This window comes from Anneissia japonica, unplaced genomic scaffold (assembly GCF_011630105.1).
Source record: "Anneissia japonica isolate Jap-2015-1 unplaced genomic scaffold, ASM1163010v1 scaffold13067_len103162_cov114, whole genome shotgun sequence".
Classification (NCBI taxonomy): domain Eukaryota; kingdom Metazoa; phylum Echinodermata; class Crinoidea; order Comatulida; family Comatulidae; genus Anneissia; species Anneissia japonica.
The window spans coordinates 80,647-94,938 of NW_022758006.1; the positions used below are offsets into that span (position 1 = coordinate 80,647).

Sequence of the window (14,292 nt, forward strand, 5' to 3'; positions counted from 1 at the left end):
TGTGAAAAGATTATTCATCAAATAATATTTTGTAGTCTTGATTTAGTAAGATAAATAATAAATATAAAGGAGAATTAATGCTGTCTCTTATACACATCTTTACAGTTTCCCCAAATTCACGATTGCCGACAATCAAATTATGTTACAATTTAATAGTATTGACATTTTTGTGCAAAAGCCAGGTAGCCCGGATTGGTGGGTCACAGAATTGAACGTTTTCGATCCTCAACCCACGGTCTATTTCCCGCCTTCTAAGAATCAACATTTTTTCGGGGGAGAACCCCTGGACACCCCTTTCTTTTTGGGATTTATGGATTCATGGAAAAACCGTATGCAACTACTCAATTTTTTTTTATGTATGTATACACACATATGGCCTATCTACTGTAATATCAATGGGATAAATTTACCTGACCGTTTTCAAGAGGGGGAAACCTTGAATTTTAAAGAACTTAAAAGTAATTAAAAGACACCTCAGAAGTCGGGAAAACTCATTTCCCGCCTTCTAAGAATCAAAATTTTCCCGGGGGAGGACCTCCGGACCCCCCTTTCTTTTTGGGATTTGTGGATTCATGGAAAAAATCGTATGCAACAACTCATTTTTTTTTTTATGTATGTATACATACATAAGGCTTATCTACTGTAATATCAATGCGATAAATTTACCTGACCGTTTTCAAGAGGGTAAAACCTTGAATTTTAAAGAATTTAAAAGTAATTAAAAGACACCTCAGTGAAGTCGGGAAAACCGATTTCCCGCCTTCTAAGAATCAAAATTTTCCTGGGGAAGAACCCCCCTTTCTTTTTGGGATTCATGGATTCATGGAAAAAATTGTATGCAACTACTCATTTCTTTTTTATGTATGTATATACACATGGCCTATCTACTGTAATAACAATGCGATAAATTTACCTAACTGTTTTCAAGAGGAGAAAACCTTGAATTTTAAGGAACTTACAAGACACCTCAGAAGTTGGGAAAACTCATTTCCCGCCTTCTAGGAATCAAAATATTCAGGGGGGAGAACTCCCGGACCCCCCCCCCCTTTTCTTTTTGGGATTTATGGATTAATGGAAAAAAAATCGTATGCAATTAGGCCTACTCAATTTTTTTTTATGTATTTATACACACATAAGGCCTATCTACTGTAATAACAGGGATAAATTTACCTGACTGTTTTCAAGAGGGGAAAACCTTGAATTTTGAAGAACTTAAAAGTAATTAAAAGACACCTCGGAAGTCGGGAAAACTCATTTCCCGCCTTCTAGATATCAAAATTTTCCCCCTATTCTTTGGAAACCTTGAATTTTTTAGAAAAAAGTCATTAGAAACCTAGCTTAAAAGTCAAGAAAGGTCATTTCCCGCCATCTAGAAATCAAAATTTTCCCCGGGGGGGAGGGACCTCCGGATCCCCTTTCCTTTTCCCCCATCCCCTAGGTTTTTCCAGATCTGCATGATTCATATTCCCATTCATCTTATAAGTGGGCCCCCCCCCACTTTGAAAAACGTTCCGCCGGCCCTGTGTAGTATACGTAGCAGAGTGACGACAGCAAGCTAAGCCTAGCCCAGGGCATAGATCGTGTACGTTCTTGATAATCGTAATGAAAACTTCGGGTGATAGACGATTGGGCCCAACTGGTGTGGACGATCGGACCCAAGATATTTTCAAATAAATTGTAGTCCTAATAGCAGGCCACAGCACCCCCACTTCCGATATCGTTCCAAAATACGTACTGTAAAATGAAAATACTGTATACGTAGCTAGGCCCTATGCCTACGATATTTTTTCAAAGAAATTTGCTAAAAATGTTACTGTAATTTGCCTGTCGAATTACATTACAAATGTAGTCTGAAATCACTATTTTGGGCCATAAAGACTCCCCCTGTATTTTTCAACCACCACACAAATTTGACCCAACCGTACATATAAGTATGTATGCTATAATGTATGTATGTATGTATGTATATATATATATATATATATATATATAAAAAAAAAATATCTCAATTTTTTGTGAAACAGTGCTCAATCCCACTGAAAAATCTATCTCTTATACACATCTAGATGTGTATAAGAGACAGATTATGCACTTGTCAATTGTAGTCCAAACTTCCATGGAAACTGCTAAGTGATACGCACGCGTAGTGCTTCCATCAAGGAACCTCATCTCCTTGGCCTAGCTCTCACGTTGCTTCTCCGATTCAGACCTACTGTAGGCTAAACCTTCAAGTAGGTTTTATCCTCCAATCATTTATTAGCGAGGCATTTTCCCAGGACTACGGCGGTGTGGCGGGGACTTAGCCGGGGATGTACATTAAAACGATGCTCCGCATTGCTAGGAGGTGGCCGGGACTCTCACATGCATGTAACCATTTTGGAAATTACATCCCCTGCTAAGTCCCCGCAAGGCCCAAAATGAGGATAAAAATAGGCCAGCAAAAACTTGCCAACTTTCAATCCTCCGTGTTTTTACAAATACTCAAGTTTATGAAGTCATTAACACATTGTACCCTTACAAATCTACAACAACTTTGCTACTATTAGATAGTAAAGAGGCCCACATTTGGCAAAGAGTAGAAAGAGGAGTCGCATGTGGATTATTATACACTTATATTCTTATATACTTATATATAATGTACACTTATATATAAGTATAAATACATATATATGTATATATATGAATATATATATATATATACGTATATGTGTATATATTTATATCTACATATATACACACATATACATACTTATATATATATACATATATATACATACACATATATATATATATATACATATATATATAATATATACATACTTATATATATACATATATACACATACTTACATATATACTTATATAGGCCTATATATATATATATATATATATACATACATATATACATTATAATATATATATATATATACATACTTATATATATATACATATATAATACACGTACTTACATATATACTTATATAGGCCTATATATATACTGTACTTATATATATACACTTATATTCTTATATACTCATATATAATGTACACTTATATATAAGTATATATACACACACATAAACATATATATACATACATATGTATAAATACATATATATATATATATATATGAATATATATATACGTATATGTGTATATATATATATATACGTATATATATACATATATGTATGTATATATATATATATATATTACACGTATATATACTTCTAAAAGTCGTGTATCATGCATAGGAACGTTGACGCCTGCAAGGCTCTGGTTTTTATTGTTAAGCACATTGAGGCTTTAGCATAATACGCTATATAAGCCAAAATTATTATTATTAAATGATGTAGAGTAATTACTGTAACTGTTTTGTTTCATATTGCACAGTAGATAAAATATTGTAATGCATTTAATGATTTCATATAAGAATATTAATAGTATGCTTGTTTAATGTATTCATTCATAATTTTGTAACATAATTTCAGTAAGTTTATTGATATACTGTATCATGATTTGCAAGTGGAGTTGAATAGCTTGGTGGTTAAGATGCTTGCCTTCCAATCCCAGGGTCCTAGGTTCAATCCCTGTCAGTGTTGCAGAATTTTTTCTCACGACCAAAACAACTCCACTTCCTAAATCTCATATTGAGATTTAGCTTGTGTAAAGCATCGTGTGTGTATGTTTGTCTTGTGTAAGGGATTGTCGCCTACAAGTAGGACGGTGATATATTCGCTATTGACCATCCTTGGCACATGGATTGTGTGCCTAAATAAATAAATAAGAAATTGGAGTACACCTACAGCTGATTAACAAACTTTACTGGGAATAAACTTGTATAATGTAACTTTTGGCATGAATGATCCTGTGGAAGTCAAGAGAGATTTTTAGTTTAGTTTTTAGTTTTTATTTGGAATCACTTTTATTACAGTGGCACACATCTAAAATGATGGTGCATCCAAAAGGCAAAAATCAACAGAAAATTGAAAAGAAAAAAAAAATTAAAAAATACAACTTAATTATGAAAGTCATACCAAACCATGTTTGGTAAATAAAGCCAAATGACAACGTTCCATCATACAAATTCATTAAAAATAATAATAAAGATAATAATAATAATAAAAATAAGCAACATAAAATATCAGTGGTACAGTCTGCACTTATGTATTAATGTTCTTATAGATATTTGATCTTAAATTCCATGCTTGTTGAATGTATTTTTTATAATATTTATCAAAGATGATTGAAAGTTTTTCATCTATATCAGACAGATCATCTAAAAATATATCATGGTTACGTAGATCTTTTTCCAATTCAGAAAATATTAAATCTCTGTTTAGTTTTAATTTAGAATATTTAAAGAGTTTCTGTATGGTTTCCTTCACAAGTGAGACAAAAGCCTGTATTTATGTGCCATAATTCTTCACAGGCTGTTTGTACAAGCTTTTTGGTTGGTTCCCTTGAAGCAGACCTGCCAACCGTCCTGATTTAATCAGAATCATCCCGATTTCCGATGTCAAAAACACCAAAAAATTAGGACTTCCCAATTTTTAGAATTTAAAAAAGAAATAGATGAATAAAAAAATTTTTTTTTAAATTACATTGTAAGAAATATCCAATACTGACCAATGTGATGAAGGGAATATTAGGCCATAGTTCACCGTGTATAATCTCACCCCCATGAATGCGAAATTGGCCTGATTTTGGAAGGTTGGGTTATACCCGGGTATTCCCTAGTGCATGAAAATGATGATCATTTTGCGAGGTGGCAGTTGCATTTCAACAATTGTCCTACGATTCAATAGCCTCAAGAGCAATATTCTAGCAAAGAAATCAGTCTGTACTTGAGCATCAAATTAAGAGAATACCTTAGTTGTAGTTAGTAGGCCTAGGAAGCTAGGCCAGTTTTTTGCATGATGTAGCCATGTAACAAGTAATTTTTAGCAGTGAATCTGTGGATCACGCTATTTACAATAATTTACAAGGATGGGCTTTTCAACGTCACGACGACCATGTCTGTTTTAAGCAATTGGAAGAGTTTCAAGTCGGCAGAATTCAAAGACAATTCCTTTGTTTTTTGTGAAAATTTGTTAAATTTATCGACCTCGGAAAATTCTTGTACGCGAAGTTGGGGCTATACCAAGGAGCGCTACGGTAATATTTCATAGCAGTAGTGACTGAGAGAGTTTTCTCTATTGTTGAAAACACAAGATCAAGCATCGACCTAGCATGACAACAAAATCTTTAAGTGCTTTATTGACACACAAGCTGGCAATGTTGGAACAGATATATTCGTGTCATTCGTCTAGGCTAAGTAATGACGTTATGAGATCAGTGAAATTAAGTAACTTTTTTTTCATTTAAAGCAACTGTACAGGAATTACAGTGGCAGAGGAGGGTGGCTAGCCACCCCCTTTGTTGACTGTGAAAAGAAAAATAATGGTCACAGTCATTGTGTGTGCTTCTCGTGTTCTCTGGTAAAGCATGCATTTTGTATTTTAAGCTTGCTTCTTTTCAGATGCCATCTAAGATTGTTTAACAGTCTACTAATTATAAACAAACCTCAAATTAATGTTTAAAAAAAAAGAAATATTATCCACACCATCTATCGGAACCTTAAGTTTCATATCTTCTACACAAGACATACTAGTGACCATTTAAATTATATGATGACGCTGATAATCAGAGGAAACAAAAGTTTTTATTTGTTAAAACTAAGTATTTGGATAGAAAAGTGAGGTTTTTGTGCAGTAAGCACAACAAATCATACTTTTTGTCGTTAAATGCCAAGTTTTTACATTATGCTTTGATATGTTCTTACATTATGCGTTAGAAAATGTTTTTACACTATGCGTCAAAAGTTTTTACATTATGCGTTATTATTTTACATTAAGCATCAAACCTTTTTACATATGCATTAACCAATTATTTTTTTACATTATGTGTCTCTTTTACATTAACAGTTGTAACAGTCCCTGCGCCGTCGTGTATCATCAAAGTAGTATAATTTTTACATGATTTTAGCAAAGTTTTTTGCCAAAAACTCTGGTGTCAAACCTACTTTAAAGATCACGAACAGACATAAGTGCGGACTTATTTGCCATCAGGAACCAGTTTAATTTGTTAGGTTACATGGCCATAATAGTAGTTCAACCGATACTGGATTTTGGTAAATGTAGATCAGCTCCCTAATAATTTTCAGTAGAATAGGTACGCAAGTGTCTCATGTCTTGGGAGTGGCTGCAGTATACCCCCGTAAGGTTGGTATGCAAGTGAACCCCCGGGATGTAAGATTAAGTAAACGCATTTTTAGTCACGTCAAAGTCACCTGGATTCTGTAGCAAATTCTTTAACATCTTCAACTAACAAATCGTCCGGGGAAAATAATTTATTTTGCGGGCCAAAGTTGAATATCGGTGTTATATAATGTATGAAGTACAGTTTTTGTTTGTTACAAATATTTCAAATTTTTCATTTTATGTGATGCATTATTATTCAGCTGTATGCCTTTTCCAAACCATTTAACACTGTATGTGTTACAGATGGATAAACTTACCAGTGAAATGTTGTAATTTGAAAGCTTAGCTATAAAAAGTACGGCATTTTATATAACCTTTTTTTTCTCATACATGTATTTGTTTTTTAAAAGAGGTCTTTTATTGCATCATATTCCATTGGTTGGGATATACAAATGCTTTTAAAGTACAAGCGTTTATTGAAACTTCTTGGTTTTCAGCATCTACTACTATTGGTGTACCAATAAGTAAGTGTTCAAATATTTAATTGTTACTTTTCTGTAATTATCCTGTAATAAAATAATAATAATAATATTCTGATTTGACATTAATTCATCCATTCACATTTGTTGCACATTGTAATCTTAATATTTATTATAGAATTGATTTTATGGTGACATCTATGACCGCTTCTCATTTTTGCAGTGCTAACATTACTCCCAAAAATTTTGAAGGAATTAGAAGTTGCATAGGTTGTTCAGTTTTTTGTGTAGAGCAGCTCTTTATTGTGAAGAGCCAATAATATAACAATCTGAATCAGATATTGAACATTTTTGGAAAATATATTTCAATTTTTATTGAGTCTCATCATATATTAAAATATAATAGAAAAAAGTTTGGTATTATAATCGTTAATAAATTATGGATCTACGTAGTGTTAAAATATAATTTTATCTTACCGGAGTTGAGTTTATTAGTCATCATGTCATCATAAGTCATTTTCTTTTCGAAAGTATCTTAAGACAGTACATTATTTTTGGCATTATTATATTAAATTTTAAATTTTCAGTATCGATGTCTACCGATGTTATACCAGGAAGTAAGTATTTAATGTGGTGTCATATTCTCTTGTCATTAGTTAAACGCAATTAAAATATTAGATGCTTTGCTGAATGTTTTTGTATTCTGTTAATTTACTGTTACCTCCAAGACTGATTTTCAACTTTCTGATGCTAATATCATTCCATTGCATATATTTCTCTCAATTTTTTTTTAAATACATCAGTTATTAAATTTTAAAAAAAACGACATACATTAATCTCAATCAAGTTAATCTAACAGGTTATAAAAAACAACATGGACATGGCATGAGAGTCAATTCACATTACAGTATGCAAAAGATATTTGCGATGATGATGAGGGGTGGAAATTGAGGCCTATTGAGATAACAGTACCCTAGGGGGTCCAGGAGAATACCCCCAAAACATTTCTTGGTTCTAGACATCCAAAAATAACCTCCGAGGACGTTTAGGTGATAAATTTGTTATTGGTTTTTATTTTTTTCTCTTCTTTTTTTGTTTTGACTTTCCAGTCCAGTGGTTTACATCCTTCCAGTTAAGAGATTACATAGGTCAATAACAAATGTTTTAATATCAGCATGTGAAATAATTAAGGTGCGCAGCTGTGCAATTGGACCATACAATTCTACAATAATTGAAAAAAAGGTACCGTACTCGCGCAAATAAGCGCCTGGGTGCTTAAAATATTTTTTGCACTTTTTGGGGGCGCTTATTCAATTGGGGCCCTTATGAAAACGGGGCGCTTATGAAAACAGAGCGGAAATTGAGGGGGTGCTTATGGAAATAGATGAAAATTTACGAATGGTGGTTAGGCGGAAAAGGATGTCCAGAGAACATGGCTCATGACAAGAATGCGTGAATATCATAAGAGCAAAATAGCAGATGCAATCAGTGGTGGTGGGTAGGGGTTAGCTTGTTGGCCATCGGCTGTTTGAGATTAGAAGGGGGGGGGGCCTTATTCAAACTTGGCGCGTAAGGAAATTTTCATGTTAGGAGGGGCGGTTGTCCGCGAGTACGGTATTACAGAAGAATTTGCTTAAGTCTAAGAGAAAGAATTTGGTAAAAACGAATAACACCAATGCGTTGAGAAATTTTGGAAGAATGAAGACAATTACAATTTACATCACATATGTATAATAGACTATCTTCTTTTTCATCTTTTCTTTTCTAGTGTACAGTAATAATAATAGCCTCTGTATTTTGACTATCAAATGGCTGGACATACCCTAATTTGTATGAAAAAATCTGGCACCTAGGTCGCTCCAGTAGTAATCCTTACAGCACTGTACTATGCTAGGCTACGCCTACTACTACTACTAGCTAGGACCTGGTCTAGAATAGAGAGTATAGAAAAGACAAAGGTTGGTAACAAACCTATTTACCGCCACTTCTAAAATCACCACTTCCTTATCTAAACCAGCAAACAGGTCTTTTTGAAAGATTCATTCTTCAAAAATGTAATCGACTTACATTATTAGTAAATTTTTTCACCATTGGCCCTAGTTTCAATTTCCTGTTGCTCACAAAGCACGAGCTTGTTATGGTTGAGCGAATCAGCTGACTCCCTGTCTGGCGCACAATTCCCAAAATAAAAACTGGGGTAATCTTTTATTTTACACATAATTGAGACATATTTCATAAGTGATAAATTATATAAATGAAAAGAAAAGCCAAATTCACTTTGGAATATCTAAATTTTGACACACTTTTTTTTATGGGGTTACTGAATGCAAGCCTTCGAAAATATTTTGGAATTTTTAATCATTTATACTGGTAGGTTATACTTTTCTTTTTTAAACCATAAATGCTTGAAATAATCTCAAATTACCATTGTCATTAAACCTAGCTTTTTTAAAGTTCCTTATTGAGTACTACAGTGTTACATCACAATACCATGTGATACTCTTTTGCTATCAGCGACACAAAATGCCTTCAACCGGATGCCATTTTCTCCACTGACGAACCATTGATCCCAATTTCTAACGTAATTATTAAGATGTTCAGTTCCTGTTCAGTTTCCAGTTTTTTGATAACTGTTCAAATCTACTCTGGCACGCACACAAATACGGTTGACTGGTTGATTGTCACCATATTAACGCTGGCGTTGTTGTTGTTGTAGTAATATAGGCTTATGGGGGAATAGTTTCCCGTTTTAAATAATGTACGGGTTCTTAACTGTAGTAAAATATTTTCTGTGGATTGTCGAAGTGAACTTATATGATTATTGTATTTTAAATGAACAATTTTACTTCTAATTTTTCAGCTAGAATTGTGGAACAATTGATGGTGTTGCAGGTTTTAATAGACAGTTTAAATAGGTTAACATACCTTTCAAAGCACAATCAACAAATCATATACATTGTAAACAAAGTAAAATGCAATAGCAAAAGAACCCCTTTACCATTTCATTTATATAGAGCACAGGAAAGAGATCAAAGTAACTAATCTATTGCAATCGTGATTGGTCAGTCTCTTGAAATGAAGTCAAATCATTCAAGCATCACTGGAATTAGATCGGGGGGGGGGGGGGCTGAGGTAATGTAAATTCCCTATTTGTAAAATTTACTTTCCCCTCCTGTCTATGTCATATTCTAAGATCCAAAATGTCTTACCATACTCGCGCAAATAAGCGCCCGGGAGCTTAAAATATTTTTTGAACTTTCCGAGGGGCGCTTATTCAAATGGGGCGCTTATTTAAATGGGGCACTTATGAAAACAATGGAAATTGAGGGTGCGCTTATGAAAATCGAAGTTTCATCGAAGGGTTCTTAGGGGAAATTATTAAATTCAGGAGGCACTTTTTGAGTGAAAAAAAATCATATAAGGACATTATGATTGTTGGTGTGGCGGAAAAAATAATCATCCAGAGAACATGGCTTATGACAATGCTGTGAATATTTACATAACAGCAAATGCAATTAGTAGTGGTGGGTAGTGGTTAGCTTGTTGGCCATCAGCCGATCGAGATCAGCAGGATGGCAGGATCATTGTATTTTTTCTTGAAAAATCAGAGATGAGAATGTGCTAAAGGTCGCAAAAAGAAAAAGAGGAGTAAAGTTGGAAATATACTGTCTGTCCAGGGATCAGAGCTCCCACCTGTCCAAGAGAAGTATCCTCATTTTGATATTGGCTTAAGAAGAATGTGATTCCACTCTGCAGCTCAAATCATGCCAACAACCACAGTCCCAGGATTGATTGGATTATAGACTTGCTATCTTATGATATTATTGAGCCGTGGCGCTTATTTAAATTAGAAGGGGGCGCTTATTCAAGGAAATTTTTACGTTAGGAGGGGCTGTTATTCAAGAGGGGCGCATATTCAAATGGGGCACTTATTCGCGAGAGTACGGTAATTTGGTGAATTATCTTCTATCCATAATATTATTGGCTGAATATCAACCATGAGACGCCATAAATTTTACAGATTAAAAATTGAATGAGGGAATGGGAATAAAAGAAAATTACCTTCAAATATTGAGTCTGTCAGTGCCATTTCCTGCCATCTAGAAGTAGCAGAGACTTAACAAATTTTGTACCTCACAGGGCCGGCGGAACGTTTTTCAAATGTATAAGATGAATGGGAATATGAATCATGCAGATCTGGGAAAACCTGGGGGATAGGGGTCAACATTTTTCCCAAAAAGGAAAGGGGATCCTGGGGTCCTCCCCCGGAAAATTTTGATTTCTAGATGGCGGGAAATGTCCTTTCTCGACTTTTGAGCTAGGTTTCTAATGACTTTGTTGTTTAAAATTCAAGGTTTCCCCCTCTTGGAAATGGTCAGGTAAACTTTCTCATTCTTATTACAGTATTAATAGGCCTGTTATGTGTGTATACATACATAAAAAAAAAAATTAGTAGTTGCATACATATTGTTTTTTCAATGAATCGATAAGCTTCAAAGAAAGAAGCGGGCGTCCCGGGGTTCTCCCCGGAAAAAATTTTGAATCCTAGATGGCGGGAAATGAGTTTTTCAGACTTCTGAGGTATCTTAATTACTTTTAAGTAAATTTCAAGGTTTTTCGATAAGCTCCAAAGAAAAGGGGGGTTCGGGAAAATTTTTATTCTTAAAAGGTGGGAAATGAGTTTTCCCGACTTCTGAGGTGTCTTTTAATTACTTTTTAAGTTTTTCAAAATTCAAGGTTTTCCCCTCTTGAAAACGGCCAGGTAAATTTATCCCTGTTATTATAGTAGATAGGCCTTATGTGTGTATACATACATAAAAAAAATTGAGTAGTTGCATACGATTTTTTTCCATGAATCCATAAATCCCAAAAAGCGAGGCCCCCCTAGTTCTGCCGGCCATGCATCAGCCCTAACCAGTGGTGGGGCTGAGACGGCTTCTATTCCAAATTCCAGGATTTGCCATTGTTTAATGTTGTACTTTCGCTTAAAATCATCTTTAATTTCTTATTCTTATTCTTTTATTGCACAATAGAATAATCTTGATGGGAGGGCCTGGTCTCTAAAGTAAACTTAATTACTATAACAATTGTTTGAGAACCACTCCCATCCAGTATTAAAAAAAACATCATTAAAATGTAAGATAAAATATAATAGACAACACATCACAACATCAAGCAAAATGCAAGCAAAAAATAAAATAAAGAATTAAAAAAATAAATAAATAAATAAATAAAAACAGTCATTAAAAGCAAAAAACAAGGTCATCACAATCACCATTTAAGTACAGTAATAACAATAATAATTATAATTATTCTACAAAACCTATTGTTATTATTACCATCATTACAGCAAAATTCCCATTATTATTTTATTATTTATTATTTATAATTATAATTATTATTATCACCATTATGTACCATTATAACTACAATTACCATTATCTTCATTATAACAATCTTAACAAAAATAATAACTATCATCATTATCATATTATTAATATTATAATAGTTATCATTATTATCATCATTATTATTATTATTTTTATTATCATTATTATAATTATTACGATTATTGTTGTTGTTATTGTTGTTATAGTAGTTGCAATTACAATAACCACCATAGCAACAAGATTATTACAGAATATGAGATCATTTTTATTGTTGGGATGTTGTGTATACAAGTGTGTCTATTGAACATTTTGTCGTTAAGTACAGTACAATGTTTTTTGTATCTTCCCCACTCTCGTCTCATATTTTAAAATTTTAAGCTAATACAGTATGAATTAGAATTTTGTGTACATTGAATAAATGTAACTTGTTCTTCCCTATTCTTTACATTGGTATAAACTATAGTAACTATAAATCCATATATATAATATTTTGATAATAAATAGAGTGTGTAAAATGCAGTGATATATATTGTAATACCTGACTGCTTTAATCGTGTATAGTAAAACAATTTTATATTAACTGTGAGAAAATACACTTGTAATAAATTATTTGCAATGTACAAGGATGATAAATTGTTTCAAAATATTTATTTAATAACACCAGTAGTCTTGAATTTACTGTATGTACAACAATAACTAAGTGAAGCACCAAAAATATGGATGTTGAATATCATCATGAAAGAAGAAATCTATGGTAAATAATACAAGACAATCAGACATGATAAATAGAGCAGTGCAGTTAAACTTGCCTAAGACGACTAATAATATACTCTAATAATTTCTAAGTCGATCTAATTTTACATGCCGAATGGTTGTGTTTTCCATTACCGTAAGTGCAAGTCAAATTTTGTTAGGGTCAAACAATTTCTCAATGGCATTTTGGACATGACATAGGCAAGTTCAACTACTGTATTTTAAAATACTAAACAAAAAATGGTGTACAGCAAAAAAATTGAAGCTTTTTCTTAAATTCCAATACCAAATTGATCAGCATGCAGACATAGGCATAATCCAGGCATTTAAAAAATAAGCAGTTTCATAGAATAACTTTACACAAGACTGTACAAAGCCATATATTAAATAGTTGTTCCTGTATTATTGAGCCACATTTTCATACTGTACTATCAACTTTGCACATTACATATTTCAAAATTAATCCTCACAATTTGTTTTCTAAATTTGGGTTACATATTTGCTTCAAAAGGATTATGATTGAGTGGGACTATAATACCATTTAATAATATTAAAGATATTTTGCAAGTGAAACAAGTAAAGTAATACTGGTACAGTATTTATTTATTTATTATAAATTTGCAATATAAACCAGATGCGTAAAAAACAAAAACTTAAGTGTGTGGCATTTCAGTATATCTTCAGAAAAAAAAATCACTAGATAAATCATTTTAATTTAATTCTTTGGAAATATTTGGATTCAATCACTTGCTGCAGAGCTCTGAGCATCACCACCTTCTGCTAACCATGGATTGGATATGTCCATTTCATCATGTCCACACAGATGGAATTGTTTGCATCACATCCATCTGAGCCAGTCATTTGCTCCTATTGAGGAATAAATACAGTACAGTAGTTACAATAATGCAAAACCAGGTTTGTTAAAAATCAAAAATGTTATCAAACATTGGCATTTGCTGCTTTATCAATAACATACCATACTGAGATACTGTATGTACTAATCTGAAAAGACATTCATCAATTAACAGTATTTTCAGATTTTTTAGTTACTTGATTGAAGCCTTCCTGTCGGCTAGTGTGTAATGTATTATTGTTGTTTCTTAATAAAACTGACACACCATGCTGATATTTTTTTACCATTCCAATATATTTGTTTCATGTACTCTGGCTGAACAGTGATGAGATATGCACTTAATTTTCTTTTGCTCACCTTAAATTGTGTGTATAACTTTCATTACAAGTTTCAGCAAACAACCAGAGTGTTTCTTGCTAACGTCTTGCTGGGTGCTTGTATGCTTTTTACCACCTTCTTTCGTAGATGCCAATGTTGGGTGGTTGTACTCATGGCAAATGTTGTGGTATGTTTGTCTCATCATGGCGACTGGCAAATACCTATGTGAGGAGAGTGTCATGTTTCAGCCTATCACA

General features: G+C 33.1%; 1 protein-coding gene across 1 annotated transcript in view; it reads left to right on the top strand.

Moving 5' to 3' along the window:
• LOC117124960 overlaps positions 1 to 14,292 on the top strand; it is a gene marked incomplete at its 3' end in the record, with an annotated part of 51,796 nt that overhangs the window by 35,727 nt on the left and 1,777 nt on the right. Inside the window, exons 4-5 of the mRNA XM_033271301.1 lie at positions 6,740 to 6,766; positions 7,309 to 7,338. Of these exons, the coding sequence (XP_033127192.1) occupies positions 6,740 to 6,766; positions 7,309 to 7,338 (57 nt within the window). The remainder of the gene's footprint in view (positions 1 to 6,739; positions 6,767 to 7,308; positions 7,339 to 14,292) is intronic.